Source organism: Martes martes, assembly GCF_963455335.1.
Source record: "Martes martes genome assembly, chromosome: 4".
Taxonomy (NCBI): domain Eukaryota; kingdom Metazoa; phylum Chordata; class Mammalia; order Carnivora; family Mustelidae; genus Martes; species Martes martes.
The window spans coordinates 153,480,269-153,497,101 of NC_137891.1; the positions used below are offsets into that span (position 1 = coordinate 153,480,269).

Here is a 16,833-nt window from a genome sequence, read left to right on the forward strand (position 1 = left end):
CCTTCAGGATGAAATTTCTCCATGCCAAGGAAAAAGATTTTTTTTCTCTTCCCTTTTTTGCATGCAAAGCTCTGCTCTGTTTCTTCTGTGTCTGTCTTTTCGTTCTGATAACCCTCACAAGTCTTCTCAGTGGCAACAAGAGCTCTCTGGTATGGCCCTTCCTTTTCTTAATACCAAAGATTAAGTATTAGCTCATAAAGTTAAAGCCATGCCGACAGAGATTATCTGGCTCCTATGCTGGCTTCTCCATTGTATGTTTTTGCTGTGACCCGTCCAAACAGAGAGACGGAAGAGAAAAGGGTGTAGAGGTCCAGCTTTCTTAGCTTGGGGAAGTTTTACAGCCCCTTTGCCAAGTTTAAGCACAGTGATTTCATTTCCTACTCTGTTTCCTGCCTCTTGAAAGCGGGCAGCCCCTAAGTGAACATTTCCGGGCAGATTCTTTTTTCCATGGACATCGGGCTTCTCAGGTGGAAAAATGCACCTTGCTGTTTGTGCAGTTGAGGTCTGCCTCCTCCTGGGGAGCGGTAAGAGTCAGGGGATAGAGTTTTGAGCACTTCATCTTTAAAGGTCATAGCGGTAGAAATGGGTTGACTTGGGAAAAAGAATGTTCCTCTTGCCAAGAGTCCCTGTCCCATCTGTCTCTAAGCTGATGAGTCTGACTGCCAGAGGACTAGAGTTCTTCCCCTGATGACCTGGAGTTATTGATAACCGTTTGCATATTCTAATGGAAAATTTTAATTTGTCAGTTTAATGTATATGTCTTGTTCCCTAAGGAACTAGGGGATAGGATTTGGATTTTCCATCCAAGTACCCCTTATTCTACCCAAACCACAGTTGTTGCTATCAGATGTATCAGCTAGCAGAAAGAAGGATACAAACCTTCACATTCTGCATGGAGCTGGTGAGAGCAAGTTGTATATCAGGGACCATTGGAGGCAACAACATAGCAGAGTGGGAAGTTCATACCAGATTTGAATCCAGGGTATGATTTCAGCCCTCACTTTTCCTTTCTGAACCTCAGTTGATGTATCTATAGAAAGAGGATTAGAATTATTTTCCAAGGTTATTATGAGGATTGTAAGTGAAGCATGTAGCATTACTGGGGACAGAGTAGGGAGCTCAATAAAATTCAGTCCTTTTCTTTGGCTCTTCCTCTTTTTTACATATATTATCTTATTTGCTTCTTTCAACAGTCCTAATAGGTAAGTTTAGTTTCCCATTTTATAGATAAAGCTCCATCTGTCTGGTCCGCTATTGTATCCCAAGTATTAAGTGAAGTTTCTGATATATAAGCCCTCAGCAAATAGTTCATTAGTAAATGAATGAAAGAATGAACGAATGAACGAACAAAGGAATGAATGAATGAATGAATGAATGAAGCAGTTTTACAGGAGTTAAGAATCTTGCCTAAATTTTCACAGCAAGTATCCCAGATGAGTTAAGACATAAGGCAGGGCATCACAGAAAAATTCATACAAGAAGACAAAAAAAGAACCCAGAAATGGGAACAGAAAGGCATAACATAATTCATCCTTTTTTATGATTGAGAACACTGTGTTTCACAATTCCAGAGTCGTGTTTTAAATATACAAAATCTGAACATAATTTTAAAAGCAGACAGTAAAACCCCAAGCTCAGCTTAAGTCCCAAAACTTCATAAAAGTACAGATCTCACTAAGGTCTCAGCTTTGAAAGAGGACATATTGCCCCAGCGTGGGCCATGAAGGGATGGTGGATGCCATCTCTGCGGTAATACTGCCCAGTCTTTGGGGGAGTGGGGGGTATTTTTCTCAATCCAAAAATAGCTGGCTTCTGGGGATCCATTCATGTCAATATCCTGTGACCTCCTAAAAGGAAAAAGCAGTAGAGTCTGTCTCAGAAGAAGAGAATGAAAAGACAGCTCATAGTTTGGGGGACCTACCATGGATGAGACATTGGGCCTGGCCAGCACTTGACATGCATAGTCTGTTAGAGCCTGTGACAGCCTTATAAAACTCTGTTTGACAGTGGAAAAACTGGAGAGTCAGACATTTGCCCGAGGTCCCAAAGTACCTTGGCAAAAGAATATTAATTGAACCCAAATCTGAGTTCAAAGCCTATGCACTTTTTACTTTTATTATTGCCTCCTCACTTCTTCGGGGCCATGTTACCTCTCCAGAACGGGTCCCAGAGCCAGGAGCAGAGCTCAGTGATCAGAAACTATCTGATGGCCCAGCAGTGTGGCAGGACATGTCAGCAGGTAGAGGTGGGGTCCTGGTGTTACCTACTGTGCCTAGCAGCTGAGTTAAATCTCTCCCTAACCATTTCATCTAGAGTCTCATAAGCCTCTGTGTGTCTTGCTCCTGTCCATTCCCTGTTTTAGATAAAACGTCTATCCCTTAATGGATTATCGTTTCTTCCTTGCTTCTTGCCATTTTTCCCCCATGATAATAAGGGTATGCCTGATAGTAAAAAAGGGAAGGTAGGGTTTTGATATTGTGTGCGCCAACTCACCTACCTCCAGCACAAAAAGAACATGATAAAGAACTATCAACAGAAAATGTGTTGTTTATTGTATACATGAGCCATTTTTCCATAATAATATAAAAACTCAGAGGTCAATGATTTTTTTTTCTGATTAGCATAATAGGTGACCTTATTGTGATACTCAATAAAGAAACTGGTTTTGAATAAATAAAGGAAATCCTTCTTTATACCATGGATTGAATCTAGTACACTCTCACCCACAGCAACATAGAATGAAAATATCAATGAAATCCAGGGTGCTTTTGAGATATTGCCAGCCGGGGTCTCACCTGGACCAGACACGGTGGTCTGGACATCCCTAGAAAACCAACAAGTGGCCCTTTGAGTATGGATGCTCCATTATCTCCCCATGCTAGCTAGAAGGACACAGATCACCATCACTGAGGCAAGAGTCAGACTCAGGGGGAAACAGAATTGGAGTGGAATTTCTCTGGGTGGAGCTCTAGAGTCAAGCAGCCTGAGTCACAAATCCTGGCTCCACCATTTACTTCTGTGTGACCTTGGGCAAGTACTTATGCAACAAGTGTTTGTTTAGGGTCTCCCATGGGCCAGGCTAGGTGCTAGGATACAAGAGTGAAGAAAACAGTGTCTCTTCTCTAGTGGAGTTTTTGGTCTACTGGCAGAGACAGACAATAATAGAATAAATATGTATTACATACTTCACTAAACCCTGTGAGGAAAAATATAAGGAGCTGTGAAAATATGTAAAAGGGACCTGAGCTAGTCTGCGGAGGGCGATGGGAAGAACAAGTCAGGGAGGACTTTCCCGAGGAAGTGACATTTCAACTGAAAAATGACAGACTGAGTTAACCTAAAAAGCAAAACCAGAGGTAGCTTCTAAAACCAATGGGTTCCTAACTGAAATCCATCACTGAGGCAGGTTGCATTCTTCCAAGGTGAGCCAACTTGTTTGTTTCTTTTCCAAAACCGATTCAAATATTGTTCCCTTGTGATAATCTCTTCTATTCATAAACTTCTTTTGGTTTTTGACCATTGGGAATGTTTGCTTAGTGTTGCTTTTGTGGAGTATATACCCCTTGGTAAAACATCGGGATTCAGGTCATCTGTGTGACCCAGCTCCTGTGTGTGACCCACATGAGGTCATAACGTAGCTGAAATCTAAGTGGTTGAACTTGACCATTATCTGTGTTCTGAACATCAAGCCAAGATGCAAATTCACAGGGCTTTTAATTGCTATAAATGCTTCTGCATTTTACATTTTATGTAATGCATACACATTTTTATTTATTCTAAGGAAATAATTCACAAACTCAGTTTGAGAGAATGCATGGCTCCAAAAACAATCTCTTGGAAGTGTGTGCTGCAAGTTTGGGCAAGGCCCTGAGCCTCAGAGACTTGAACGTGTGAGATCTGAGCTTATGTGTTGGCCAACCATGCCCACAGGCTCTAGCGGAAAGGGCGTGCACTGGGATGGAAGCATGGTGGGGCACTCACTGGGTAATTACCAGCATTGTTCAACTCATTATATCCAATCTGATACAAGAAATGTTCATTGGGCACGTGACTCTCAGAATGGAGATAAGAGCTCTCAGAATAAATAACAATAACACTCATGACAAAAACAACAACTATCATTTATTGAGGACTCACTACTATGTGTCAGGCACTCTGCCAAACGTTTTACATAGACATTTACATTTACATATCTCATTTAATCCTCATAACAACCCTATGAAGCTGTACTAATATTCCCTTGGAGAAAATGAGGTTTGGAGAGATTCAGAAATGTGTCCATAACCGCACAGTGAGGATAGGCCTTACTTTTGGGCCAGGATTTGCATCCAGGGCCTAAGACTATAATACCTTGACTTGTTTTCACACTGGTATGTCATTTTTCAGATGAAGAAACTATTGTTCCTCAGAGAGGTTGCAAAGACATTTCAGAGCCCTGTACATTTTCCCTGAAAATAATATCTACAACTTGTTGAGCAAGTCCTATGTAACTGGCATGTCACCTTAAAATTTTCTAACTCAGAAGTACTCAACCTTGTCCGATGTTAAAATAATCTGGGAATTTAAAAAAAAATAATAAAATAAAAATTAAGTCCCTAACCCCCAACCAATTGAATCAAGATCTTGGGGGATTAGGAGCTGGAAGCAGGTTATTTTTTTAAGTTTCCCAGGTGATCCTGATGCACAGAGAGGGTGAAAAACTCCTGCCCCGATTCTCACAATACCTTCTGAAGATAGCCTCATTTTCCAGATAAGAAAACTGAAGCTCAGGGAATGTGAACTGCCTTGCCCAAAGTCATGGCAAAGATAGGGCAAAGGCGGGATTTAACCCCTGGGCCGATTCCAAAGCCTCTACTCCTTCAGCCCTCCAAGCTGTCACCTACATGACAAATTGGCATTCCCTCTAACTCTAGGCAGTGTTCACTGGCTTTTGTGTTTGTCCTTAGCAGCAACTCCTCTCTTTCCTTCCTTCCCCTTCTTTACGGCCACTCTCTTCCGCTGCCCCAAACCCACAACCAGATCCAGCCAGACTTCATGATTGGGAGTTCACGTGCATGCACTGGCTTGATGCCCCTGCTTTGGGGTAAGAGTCCCCAGCTGAAGATAATGCCTGCCATGGGCCTCCCAGCCAGTCCAGAGCCTCCTGGCTACCTATCCACTTCTTTGACTCTACCCGAGAAGACAGTGGGCCTAGGATCACAGCCCAGCAAATTACTTTTCTGAGGGTCAGGAGTGGGAATTTTAAAGCAGAGACTTTAAAAGTCAAATTAAATATCACAGGAAAGAAGAAAAGGCAAAATCATGAAAAAATGTGGTCAATCATTAGTGGAGAGGTTGCAAAGACACGCTCCAATTGCTTTTAAAATTCACAGAACCCAGGTCTCCTTAAAATAGTTTTGCAAAGTACACTGAGAATTCCATGCAGTAATATGAAACATAAGGCCTGCTGCTGCCACTGAACATGCTTCAGCTGGCTAAACTGGAGGAGCTTGACATTAACCCAAGGCTCTGCAAAACGCAACAGGAAGGCACAATGGAGACGCGGTTGCAAAGCTGCCCCAGATGTGTACGCTTTCTGCTCCATTAAAATGACTAGGATGAAAGGCAAAGTACATTTGGCCCCAGAAAGAGGGAGTTCAGGAGGGGCAGGCACAGGACATCCAGCCTCATCAGAGGCCTCCCACTCCCCAGTCTTGCCTCCCCTCCAATCCTTTCCCCACACTGCTTCTAGAGCAAACTGTCTCTAACGCAAATGGGACTGCAGCTCTCCAGGGCTGCCAGAGCCAAACTGCTTTGCTCCAAGTCTCCATTTTCCCAACTCTGTCATGGGGTTAATCAAACCCCTTCAAGGGTGTGGTATGAAATTAATTGAGATGTATATGCATGGTGCATGGGTTAGAGTAACCTTTGGAGAAAAAGTAGATAGCACAATTATCATCACCGAAACCAGGTGATGGAGAGATGGGTGAAGGAAGTGAATGTCTGAGCAGAAGATAGTTAAGATCCTAAGGAGACAGGATCCCAAGTTTTCCATATTTGAAGAACTGACATAAGACCTAGTGTGACAGCTACAAGGTAGAAGATTTTGCGTTCATGTCCATGGATCTACAGTCAGTAGTGTCCCAAAGTTAAGGGGTGGTAGTAAACTTCCTGGCATTAGAATTGTGTAAGAGGCATATGGATGATCATTAGAGTGGGGTAGTGAAGAGGGGATTCAGCTGTGATTTGGTTGAATCAGACATTTTAACCACCTGTTTAAATTTGAAATCTATACTTTTGAACTGCCTTTGCTTGCTAATCAACGAATCAGCCCCCGTCTTGGGTTTCTGCTACGTGTAAAGTCGAGGGCTACTGCCTCCAAGTCAAAGAGGTAGTTTGACTCCATTTTCATCAGGGTAGAGGAAATACTTAGTAGCTTCTCCATGGAACTGTGTTTATTTATTTATTTGAGAGAGAGAGAGAGAGAAAGAAAGAGCATGAGACGGGGGGGGGGGGGGGGGGAGGATCAAAGGGAGAAGGAGATTCCCTGCTGAGCAGGGAGCCTGATGTGGAACTCTGGACTCGATCCCGGGACTCCATGATCATGACCTGAGCAGAATGCAGTTGCTTAACCAGCTGAGCCTCCCAGGTGCCCGTCTATGGAGCTGTGTTTAAAGACTGACTGTGCAGGTCACATGGGAAGCAGAAACACGGGATGTCTTTCTGTTGCCCTTAGGCTGTCCAGCGGTGTCTCCATGAGCATCCCGTACCTGCCGTTCCTCTCTAGGATCTGTGCACCTACATGCAAAATGTATTTGAGTCTGTTTATTCTGCTGGCGCCCATGTCAGTTTGTTCTTTTCTTCTTTCTGGGTTCTTGGGACATGCAACTACTTCCTTGTAAGAATTATTTATGGTGACTTGGATGGGGAATTTGCTTGAGCTGAGGGTACAGTGACATTTAACATGTTCACAAATCTGTCGCAAAAGGAGCGGAGCCAGTCCCCACCCTTTGGTCACTGGGAATGAGACAGAGTTGGAGTCAGCTACAACTCGGAGAAAAGGGGGCAGATTTTCAGAAAAGCCATGCAGGAGGTTTGCTATTCATGTTCTCTGTGTCTTTCTTTAACATGTTTGTTTTATAAGCATAAATACGCCAGAAAGCAGCGATGCTGAGGTTACTCAGCTTTTGTCCCCTCTCAAGGAGCTCACTCTAAGGAACGAAGATAAAAGGTACTGGACAAAATAGGAGACAGGGACCGCCTGTGCTTGAGGAGGGCTAGTGGTTGGGGAAGGCTTCACCAAAGAGGTGACATTGGAGCTGGTCTTCAGGGGAAGCTGATGTCAGCATGCACTCTAGGACGAAGAACTTTCCAGAAAGAGGACAGAAGCATAAAGGCTTGGGATCTGATAGAGCATGCTACCTTGGGAAATATCAAATAGTTTAATGCATCTGGCATGTACTATGTTCAGGAAGGTGGTAAGAAAGATGAGACTGATGGTGTACTTGGTGATCACCTTCATTTAGATGGTAGAGGATATTGGCCATGATACTAGAAATTATTTTGCAAACACAGTTTGGAGCTTCATGGACTTTCATTAAATATGGCCAACTCTGCATGAACCATCTTGTGAATTATCAGAAGTCTTGCTACACATTACTTCCCCTTGACCACCACAGGAATGTATTCTTAAGACAAAAACTCATTTAAGATTAGTCCAAAGAAATCATAATCACGAAGGTAAATCTTCTGGAACAACTCAGTGTGGCACCTCTTTTTTTCCACAAGTGTGGAAAAAAAAACTGCATCAGGAAACTCGTGGTCGTATCTGGCTACAATCACATATATACCACGGGCTTAAGGGAACTTAATCTGACCCGTGCACTTGGATCAGGGAGGTGTATGTTTATGGGGTTTGCCTGTATAACATTATCCCCGAATCACAATGAAAGAAATTGCGGGTTTTGGTTTATCTACCTCATCATTAGTGTAGCTGATCTGAAATGTGAGTACTGTTCTTTTTTAAAAAATAATATGTAAGAAATTCTGATCATAAAGTAATAGTTATTGTGGAAATATAGTTAAATATAAATATATGCATGCAAAACACAAACGAAAACAAAATCACTCACTACTATGAAACAATATTTTTGTGGATTTATCTTTTTCTTACAGCTTGAGTTTATTTAAATGATTTTTTGAAAAAATATAACATTAATTAAGTCTGCCACCCCCAACAAACATTCCTCTATGAGAACACTTTTCTCACAATAATATAATTACTCAAACATTTTTAATACTCCTGGATGGGACTGTAAGGGTTTCAAGGAGAGGGAAGGTGTTACTCATTTAGGAACCTAATTTCGGCCCAGGTGTCCAAAACCAAGACTCCGTTTCTGATAACACTATCAAACACTGCTAGGAATCTAGGTGTTTTGTCCATTCTGTTCATCCCTCTGTGACTAGCGCCTAGCCAGAATCTGGCATATAGTGCTTTCCCAAACAATATTTGGTTGCTTGAACACAAGAATGAATTACTGGGTAGGTGGATGAATGAGGATTTCTATTTATTATTCTTCTTCACCCAAAATTTTAGTCCCTACCAAGTGCCAGATCTGGGGCTGGGAATTGGGGATAAAAGTACCCAAACTTGGTATAAAAGCCCACCCTCTTGGAGGCATCCCTGTGAGAGTGCTGGCCCCCTCTGATGTGGAACTGTGGTTCCTGTGAACAGAGCCCAGTCAGCCTCTTTTTAGTTGTTCAGGGCTTGTCTGGGGGGCACCCAAGGGCCTCCAGGCTCTCTTCTGCCTATTATACTGGGGACAGCAAAGACTGGTATTCCACGGAGTTCCATTCTTGAACTCAAGGCATTCCAAAATGCCCAGCTAATCCTGGGGTTGCCTCCCTCAGAGTACACCTCCACTCCCTCCTTCTTTCCAACTGGTCCCAGCTCTAAGAAAGGCTTGCGATGGAGGTGCTTCATTGGAGAAAGACTATAGGGCAGAGGGGCGCCCCCTGCTCCCTCTAGGCTGAGAGCTGCCCTAGACTAACCCTCCACCACCTCAGCCAGCTGGTCCAACTGGAAATCCCAGATAAGCCCCAGTTCTGGTCAGAACTAGTTTAGCAGCTTTGGGGAAACGTTTCTGGCTGACTGACCCTCCCCACAGCAGGAGTTGGCAGTTTTGCAAAAAAAGAAGAAGAAGAAGAAGAAGAAGAAGAAGAAGAAGAAGAAGAAGAAGAAGAAAGAAGAAAAAGAAGAAAGAAGGGAAAAAGATACACGAACTAAAGGAGCTAAGAGGAGTGGCTGCAATTATTTGAAACACTCCAAAATTCTGCTCGCTAGCAAGTGCAAGTTTACACTTAGGGATCCCAACAAGATTGACCCGCTCCCAGGCCCTGCGTTCACTCTCTCACACTCTCTCCTCTCTTTTGCAATGCAGTTTTGTTGCGATTCAATTTGTTTTGAGAGCGACTGTTGAAGCAATATAATACTCCCTGCACGCAGCGCGACTTTTGGTCAATGCATTTTTTCCTTCTCCTGCAATGCTACTGTTATTATTATTATTGCAATTCAATCTCCCTGCCCTTTCCTCTCCCTATGCGAATCGCGCTCCGGCTGTGATTGCTCGGGTCTGACTTTGCGAGTGGCGGTGCGCTTCCAAACCCCCCTCACCCGCCCCCCGCCCCCTTCCCCCCCTCCCTCTCTTTTCCGCGCCCAGGCGAGAGCAGCCGATTGGCAGAGCGGTGCTTTCAGGAACAATAACAGTGGGGGGAGCCCGGGTCCCGGGGAGCCGCCCCCGCCCCCCGGCCCGGCCGCGCGGCTCGCGCCCCCCGCCGGGTCCCCACCTCCGCGCCCGCCCCGCGGGCTGACCGGCCCGACCGGGGCCCGCCCCCGGCGCCCACCATGTACGCCTTTGTGCGGTTCCTGGAGGACAACGTCTGCTACGCGCTGCCAGTGTCGTGCGTGCGCGACTTCAGCCCCCGCTCGCGGCTGGATTTTGACAACCAGAAGGTGTACGCCGTGTACCGGGGCCCGGAGGAGCTGGGCGCCGGGCCCGAGAGCCCCCCGCGCGCCCCCCGCGACTGGGGCGCGCTGCTGCTCCACAAGGCCCAGATCCTGGCGCTGGCAGGTGAGCGAGCGGGCCGGGAGGGTCGGCGGGACCCGCGCGGGGGCAGGTACCCAGGGTAGAGGGGGTCGGGGGGAGCCTCTGCTCGCCCCAGCCTCCTTCGCCCGCCCCCTAGGCTTTTCTTTTGGGGATGGGGGGGGTCTCAAAAAGGCCAGACCAGTTAAAAACACCGGATGGTCCCCTTTGTCTTCCCCGCCTCCCCGACACTCCCGCGCTGTCAGTATGTCTTCATCGTTCAGTATCTGTCTGTCGTCCTCTTTCTGTTTCTGTCTGTTCTCCTGGCCCCTTCACTTTTTCTTTTCTCTCCCTCCTTTGCACTCTTATTTCTCTGCCTCTCACCTTCTCTTTGGTCCTTCCCCTCTCTGCTCCTTCCGTCTCCTTAAGTTTCTCTGTCTCTCTTCCTTTAAGGCCCTTGGTGCCTCCTGGAACTGAGGAGGCAAGGTGGATATTGTCAGACTCTTCTAGGTGTGAGTCCCTCTTCACAGAAGGAAGCTATGACATCCTTGTCCCATCCCGGTCACCATTGGACAGGATGGGGAGGCCTTAATCCCTGGGTGCCACTCTCACCTGCCCCTTCCTGGCTAGGTGACAGAGGTAAAGAGGTAGTGGCACTCAGCATCCCTGAGCCTCCACACCCCTTTTGAATCTCCCAGAAGGCTCTCTGAGGGAGAGGGAAGTGAGGGCAAGGAGAGAATTGCTGGTCAGGATAAGAGCAGACCTCCCATTCCTGCGTTCTCAGGGCCCGACAGATAGGCAAGGCAGGTGGTCTCAGCCCCATTTTGACAGATGAGGACACTGAGGTTCAACTGGTGACAGGACAAGAAACCAGCCCTTTCAGGCTACTATGCCAAGTTCTTTCTGCTACATGAGACACCTTTTCCTTTGTAAAGTCAGTGGACCCTCTTTCCCAGCTAGTAGTAGGAGACTTGGGTACAGACATGAGAGGAAGAAGTTAGTATCACTTCCGTTCTAGGGAGCAGCCTTTTAGCTGCTGCTGGGGGTGGGGGTACCCCAGAGTGGGCAGAGATAGTCAGCCAGCCTGCTCTCTGCTTGCAAGGGAAGACCAGGGTTAGGAGCTGAATGAAGATGGTGTAGTTTTAAGACCTTTCCCAATTCTTCCAGCTTTTTTTTCGCTTTCTCACATTTGGCCTGAAAGATAAAGCCAGCATGTGATCGTATTTAAATGTGGCAGATAGAGAAACTGGCTTGAAACCGAGAAGTGACCTGCCTAGGGTCCCCTGGCAAATGAGCAATGGATTAGAACTCTGGCCCGTGACTCCAGTTCCTTTACAGCACCTCCTGTGGCCTCTGGAAAGTAGGTTTGCACCCGAGGAGTGGAAGAAGAACTAAAAACCCACCGGCACCCTGGGTACTTTTTGACAGACCGCACCCTTACCACCCCTCTGGCAAGCCCTAGGGTACAGTGGTGTAGACCCATTCACAACACCTGGTGACAGCTGGGTCCAGAAAAACAGAATGAGGAGAAGTATGTAGAAAAGGGAAACCTGTGTAGCTGATTAGGTTTTATTTTGTTTGTTTGCTTGCTTTTAATTACCCAAGGGAAGGGACTAGGTGATTATTCCCTAAGAGTATAGGCCTGAGGAAGTTGTAACTAGGCTGTAACCTCAGCTTTGCTTGGGCTAGAAGAAAAGAAGGTATGCTTCTTGATGATTGTATTATACTCCTAGATCTGGAAGGGCCTCAAGAGAGGGGGAAGCCATGTATGTCAGAAGGAGTCAGTGGTATGTATGTGACTTGGTGTGTAATGAGTGTTTCCCCACCATTGGAGATTGTCCATTCATTCATTTATTCATTCAGCAAGCATGAACATGGCTTGGCTCTTCAAGCACCGCAGAGAGGCTTCGAGGCGGTGGCGGCCCTCACTGACTCTGATTTTAAAAATCGAAGAAAGTTCTCATAAGTAAGACATGTAGTTCTTGGTCTGAGAACCATGAATCTTGAATCTATAGACTTTTCATCCTCCAAGTTGGAATGTTGATAAATCTCTAGGGTTATTAAAAACAACACAAAAAATCTAGGCAACATCTGGAAGTTGGCAGAGCAGATCCAGAGAAGAACCATGGCGCCAGTTTAAGCAAAGTGATTTGAAAAACGCTCTCCCCCACCTCTTCACTACTTTTTTGGGAGGAGACAGGGGTGGGGGTGGTGATGGGGGAACCAACTTGAGGTTGGCTAGACCACATTTCAAATTCCAATCAGCTGGTTAATTTTTAAATTGGAGCTGCTGCCCTGGCTGCAGATCTGGCTGGAAGGGCCAGGGTGGGTTTGGGGATTCATTTACCCTGAGAGAACTCTCCTATGTGTCTTAAAACTCCATCTTGACTTGAATGTGGTGGCTCTGAGAATTGCTGGCAGTCACTTCCTCTTAAAGAGCTGTCTTCTGGCATCTCCCAGCTATAAATACCACTGTGTTGTGGCATCAGACAGGAGGAGGTGAGCTCTCCAGGGGGAGGCGGAGATGGCTTTGTGTTAGTGAATTAACCACGAATAGTTGATCCCTCTCTGGCACCCATGGCCTGGGTTCAAGGGGCAGTTTTCGGGCTACTTCATGGCTGTTGGTGCGAAGTGTGGTACTTTACTGAGTATTTGCCCAGGCCAACCCAGAGCTGTCTTCAAGTGGACCTCTTCTTTAATCCAGAAATTATCAAAGCCAGCTGCTGTGGGACATGGTGGTTTATGCCATGGTCTCATATGTGTCAGACTCTATGGGATAGCCCTCTCCTCAACGAAGGGCGATTTCAGTCCAAGGGAAAAAGAAACAAACCCACCTTTATTGATAGTTTCACTATGTGCCTGTGTGTTGTCCCTGCTCATCCTCCCTGGGACCCTGTTGGTAGAGATTGCTGTTGATCTCTGAGGACACTGAGGCTCAGAGACTGACCTGCTAATGAATGGCAAAGCTAGCCTCAGAACACAGGCCCTGCTTGGCACTCTCCTTCTTAAAGTAGCTGATGTTCCTATTAGCCACACAGCATGCATGCAAGGAGTGAAAGTAAATGGGAGAAATGACCATGAAGTTTGGGGCTCAAGGCAAATTTTTGAGCCAGTGGACAGTTTTCATTTCTGAGTTCTCAAGCCCATTCTGCTCTTTCTCTTTCTGTCTTACCAGCATCCCTCCTACAGAGCGCACACATACTACCTTGCCCTCTCCTCCTTCAGTTGTCATTTTCCTGAGGAAATCTCCAAGGAGCTCCCATCCTCCCCAGGAGAACCACATATCTCAAGACTTGGTTTACCAAGGTCTCTCCTTGCTCATTGTCCTTTGTTTGCCAAATAGGTTGTGAAAATGAGAGCTACCCATGTGGAGAGCTCACCATTATCTAACTGCAGTTTGGCCTGTTACTGGGGCTCTTGGTATTGAATTTGGTGGTTTCTACAGGGCAAACACTGGCTCTCTAGGCTCAGAGTTTTACAATACCACATCGTTCTATCCAAGCACCTGTGCTCTGTTATTATTATTTGGGTGTGCTAAATTCCTTTTGTTCTCAAATACCCCCTTACTACTTCCTGTATGCCAGGCCCAGTGCTGTAGTAAGCAAAGGCACCAGTGCACCAGGACATCGGAGGTGCTGGCTCTGAAATGACAGCATGACCTGGGGCTACAGAGTTCACTTCTCAGGCCCTGCAGAATATAGGTTTTTGTCAGGGGCAGACTGATGAAGAAGAAATGGGCATTATCCTCAAGGAATATGTAGTCTTAGGACTTGACATGAGTGCTAACTAGAGGTAGAAGCCAGGCACTGGTGGGGAAGGGGCAAAGGTGGGGGCAGAGAAAGGGCTGATTCTAGGTGCACTGTCCAGATTCTTTAAGCCTTCCCTTTCCAGCTCCACTCCCACTGCCTGCATTCAGGCCTATAGCAGCTTTTATTTGTCTAAACCAGTGCAAGGACCCTCTAATTGCTCACCCTGTCTCCAGCCTCTTTTCTAAGTTGCTGTCCAAATAATCTTCTAAAACACAGTCTTGGGTCAATTCACCTCTCTCCTTAGAACCTTCTATAGCTCCCTGTTGCCTCTGAATTAAACATCAGCTTCTCCGCCTGGCATTTGTAGTGGCCCCAGCCCCACACTACTTCTCCAGCTTCCCCCACTGTTCTCACTTTCCCTAGACCTGTGGTGTTTCATTCCCTCTTGAGATTATACCCGCACACACTCTTTGGAACCAACCAAGATGGATTAATCATTGTCTGACATGGGTCCCCTGCCCGTGGCTTCCAGTGGGAAGGCTAACATGTGACATGTTTGTGGTCCAGCGAGCTGAGGGCTGTGATAGAGGAGGGGACAAAATATACTGGAAGCCGCCTCCCCTCACCCCCACCAGCCTCAAGGGTGTTCCCTGCCCTACCCTCTGCCCCCAGAGGGGACACTCCCTCCTCAGAGCTCTCCCTTTACTCTGCTTGTCCCTTGCTTATGGATCTTAGCATTTGTGTGTTTTGCTTCAGTTAGTCATGAATGTGCGTATCTTCCTTAGCAGCCAGTGATCTCCTCCAGGTCAGGGCCCTGCCTTCCTTGTCTCTGCATCTGCAGTGCCCAGCACATGGTCCACACCAGCCAGCCCATGCTGAACTCATGAACTTGGGGAAGACAGGTGTATTTATTACGTTTGAGAAGCGGGAAGGACAGGAACCTCTGTAGCAGCAACTTGTTTTTCAGAGCAGAAACCTGCAGTGGGATTTTGAGGTTTCATTCAGCGTTGTTCATCTGGAAAAAGTCAACATTCTTTATCACTGCCTTGACTAGAAAAACCCCACACTTGGGGGAAATAGCTTCCAAAGCCACGTTCTTCTTGCTTTGGTAATTTTAGCTCATTCAGGGCTCAGGTCCCAGCTTGGCATTGTCAGTCCAAATAGATCACTTGCTCCAGAAATGCTTTGGAACTTCTACAAAGTTAGCAGCAAAGCAGGGGACTAGCCGATTTCATATGCAAAGATTGTTGCATGTCATCAGTGAGAGACTGCCAACAAAAGGATTTATTTTTTTTAAAAACGAGTGAAAACTTTTAATTTAGGTTTTGACATGTTCTGCTAATACACATTGGAGCAAAGATTGGAACTTGCCTGCTGTCATCTGTTGCAGATTCCACTGAAATGTTAACCATTGCAGGCTTAGTCTAATGTGATTTCTCTTGTTCAAGAACCACACATTCCTTACAACGAAATGGTACGTGCTACAGAGTACTTCAGAGTTCTAGCTCGTAGGATGAAAGAAAAAAATTGCCCCAGGCAAGCTGAGGTCATATTCTTTTGTGTAATGTTCTGTTATTCAAGAACATACTAGTTTTTGTTTTTAAAAACACACCAGAAAAATAAATAAATAAATAAATAAAAGCACACCAGAAAAGTGGAGTTCATGTTTAGATCTTTGACTCCAGGATTAGTTCTCTTTCCACTGTGTCTACCTGCTTTGTCTTATAAGCTCCTTCAAGAGAGAGATGTGTGTACTCTTCATTTTAAAATGCTTACCAGAAGAGCGTATGTGCCCTGAAGACGTTTTCTCTGATTTATTTAAGTTTTGTAGGTATTGAGTTCTACGAGGTGGACAGCCATATGCTGAAGGGAAATGCAGAGGAATGGGCATTGTTTTTTGCTTTCTAGCACTAATTTGTTAAATATTTATGAAGTACTCATCAGGTTCCAGGTTCAGTGCTAGGAATCTCTGTATACTTTGTCTGCATGCCCATGAAGAGGGCTACTTGTCTGACCTGGGAGAAGCAGGCTCTTCAGACAGTTATCTAGCAGGAACTGTAGGTGCCAGGCAATGGGCTGCGTCTTCCCACGTGCTCAGGGCTTGCGGAGAAGTGTGGGTCGGTTCATTCAGGAAGCGTGGCACCTAAAGTAAGGTGGCAGTGGTCATGATGGGTCTGAGATGGACTAAGAAAGGAGGATCCATGGAACTTGGCCACTGCCTGGTTGTGGTGAGAATGATGTGGTGATCTGGCCTCTCCTCCCTCCGTGGGAAGCACTAGAAGAGCAGTTGGTTGGAAGAGGAGGTGATGAGGTTAGCTTGAGACAGGTTGAATCTTAGGGGCCTGTGGGACAGCTGGGTGGACGCTCCAGGAGAACAATCAGGCACGTGGTCAAGGTTCAGGACAGCACTCTGAAACTGGGCTAAAGATCCCAATGTGGAAGTCATTAGCCACAGGACTGGTGAGGTCACAGCAGGAGAGGGTGCAGGATAAAGAATCATGCAAGGCAAAACTGTTCAGAACATCAGCTTTTAAGGGCACAGCTGAAGAGGAAGAGCCCAAAAAAGGTGACTGGGAAGAAACGACCAGAGACGGACAGAGAGAGAATCGAGTGATAAGCAGGGCAGATGGGTGTCCTGAAAATCAAGCTAAGAGAGAGGTCTTTGGATCCCAGATCTAGGCTTGTTTTTGTTTCTCTTAACTACATACAACTGCTTCTTCCTCTCAGCTTTTGGTTAGACATAGAATAGGGCAGCTAAATATATACGGAAATGAAGAAAAGATTTGCATGGCATGATATTTTGGTAGTGTTCAGTGTCTGAGTTTTGCTCCCAGTGGAGGAAGGATCAGGCCTGTTCTTTGGGGTCCAGAAAGCAGAGTTGGATACAAAGAGTGGAATTCATAGGGATTGGTGGGAGCAACATGGTAATAGAGAGAGCAGATGAACAATTGAAAGGTCTTCCAGCATCCTGATGAGCTTGTGATCACTGGAGGTGGTAAGCACATCAAGAATATTCTGGAATG

General features: G+C 46.0%; 2 protein-coding genes across 4 annotated transcripts in view; both read left to right on the plus strand.

The window, feature by feature from the left end:
- The window catches only part of AGBL4 (AGBL carboxypeptidase 4), a gene marked incomplete at both ends in the record, with an annotated part of 1,559,236 nt that overhangs the window by 1,298,475 nt on the left and 243,928 nt on the right, over positions 1-16,833 (plus strand). The window lies entirely within an intron of this gene.
- Positions 9,718-16,833, plus strand: part of BEND5 (BEN domain containing 5) — a 48,353-nt gene continuing 41,237 nt past the window's right edge. The window contains exon 1 of one of the 2 annotated variants that reach the window (XM_080800717.1): positions 9,718-10,109. In XM_080800717.1, the coding sequence (XP_080656843.1) occupies positions 9,884-10,109 (226 nt within the window). In that variant the 5' untranslated portion in view covers positions 9,718-9,883. The remainder of the gene's footprint in view (positions 10,110-16,833) is intronic. The other variant, XM_080800718.1, reaches the window with a different exon arrangement.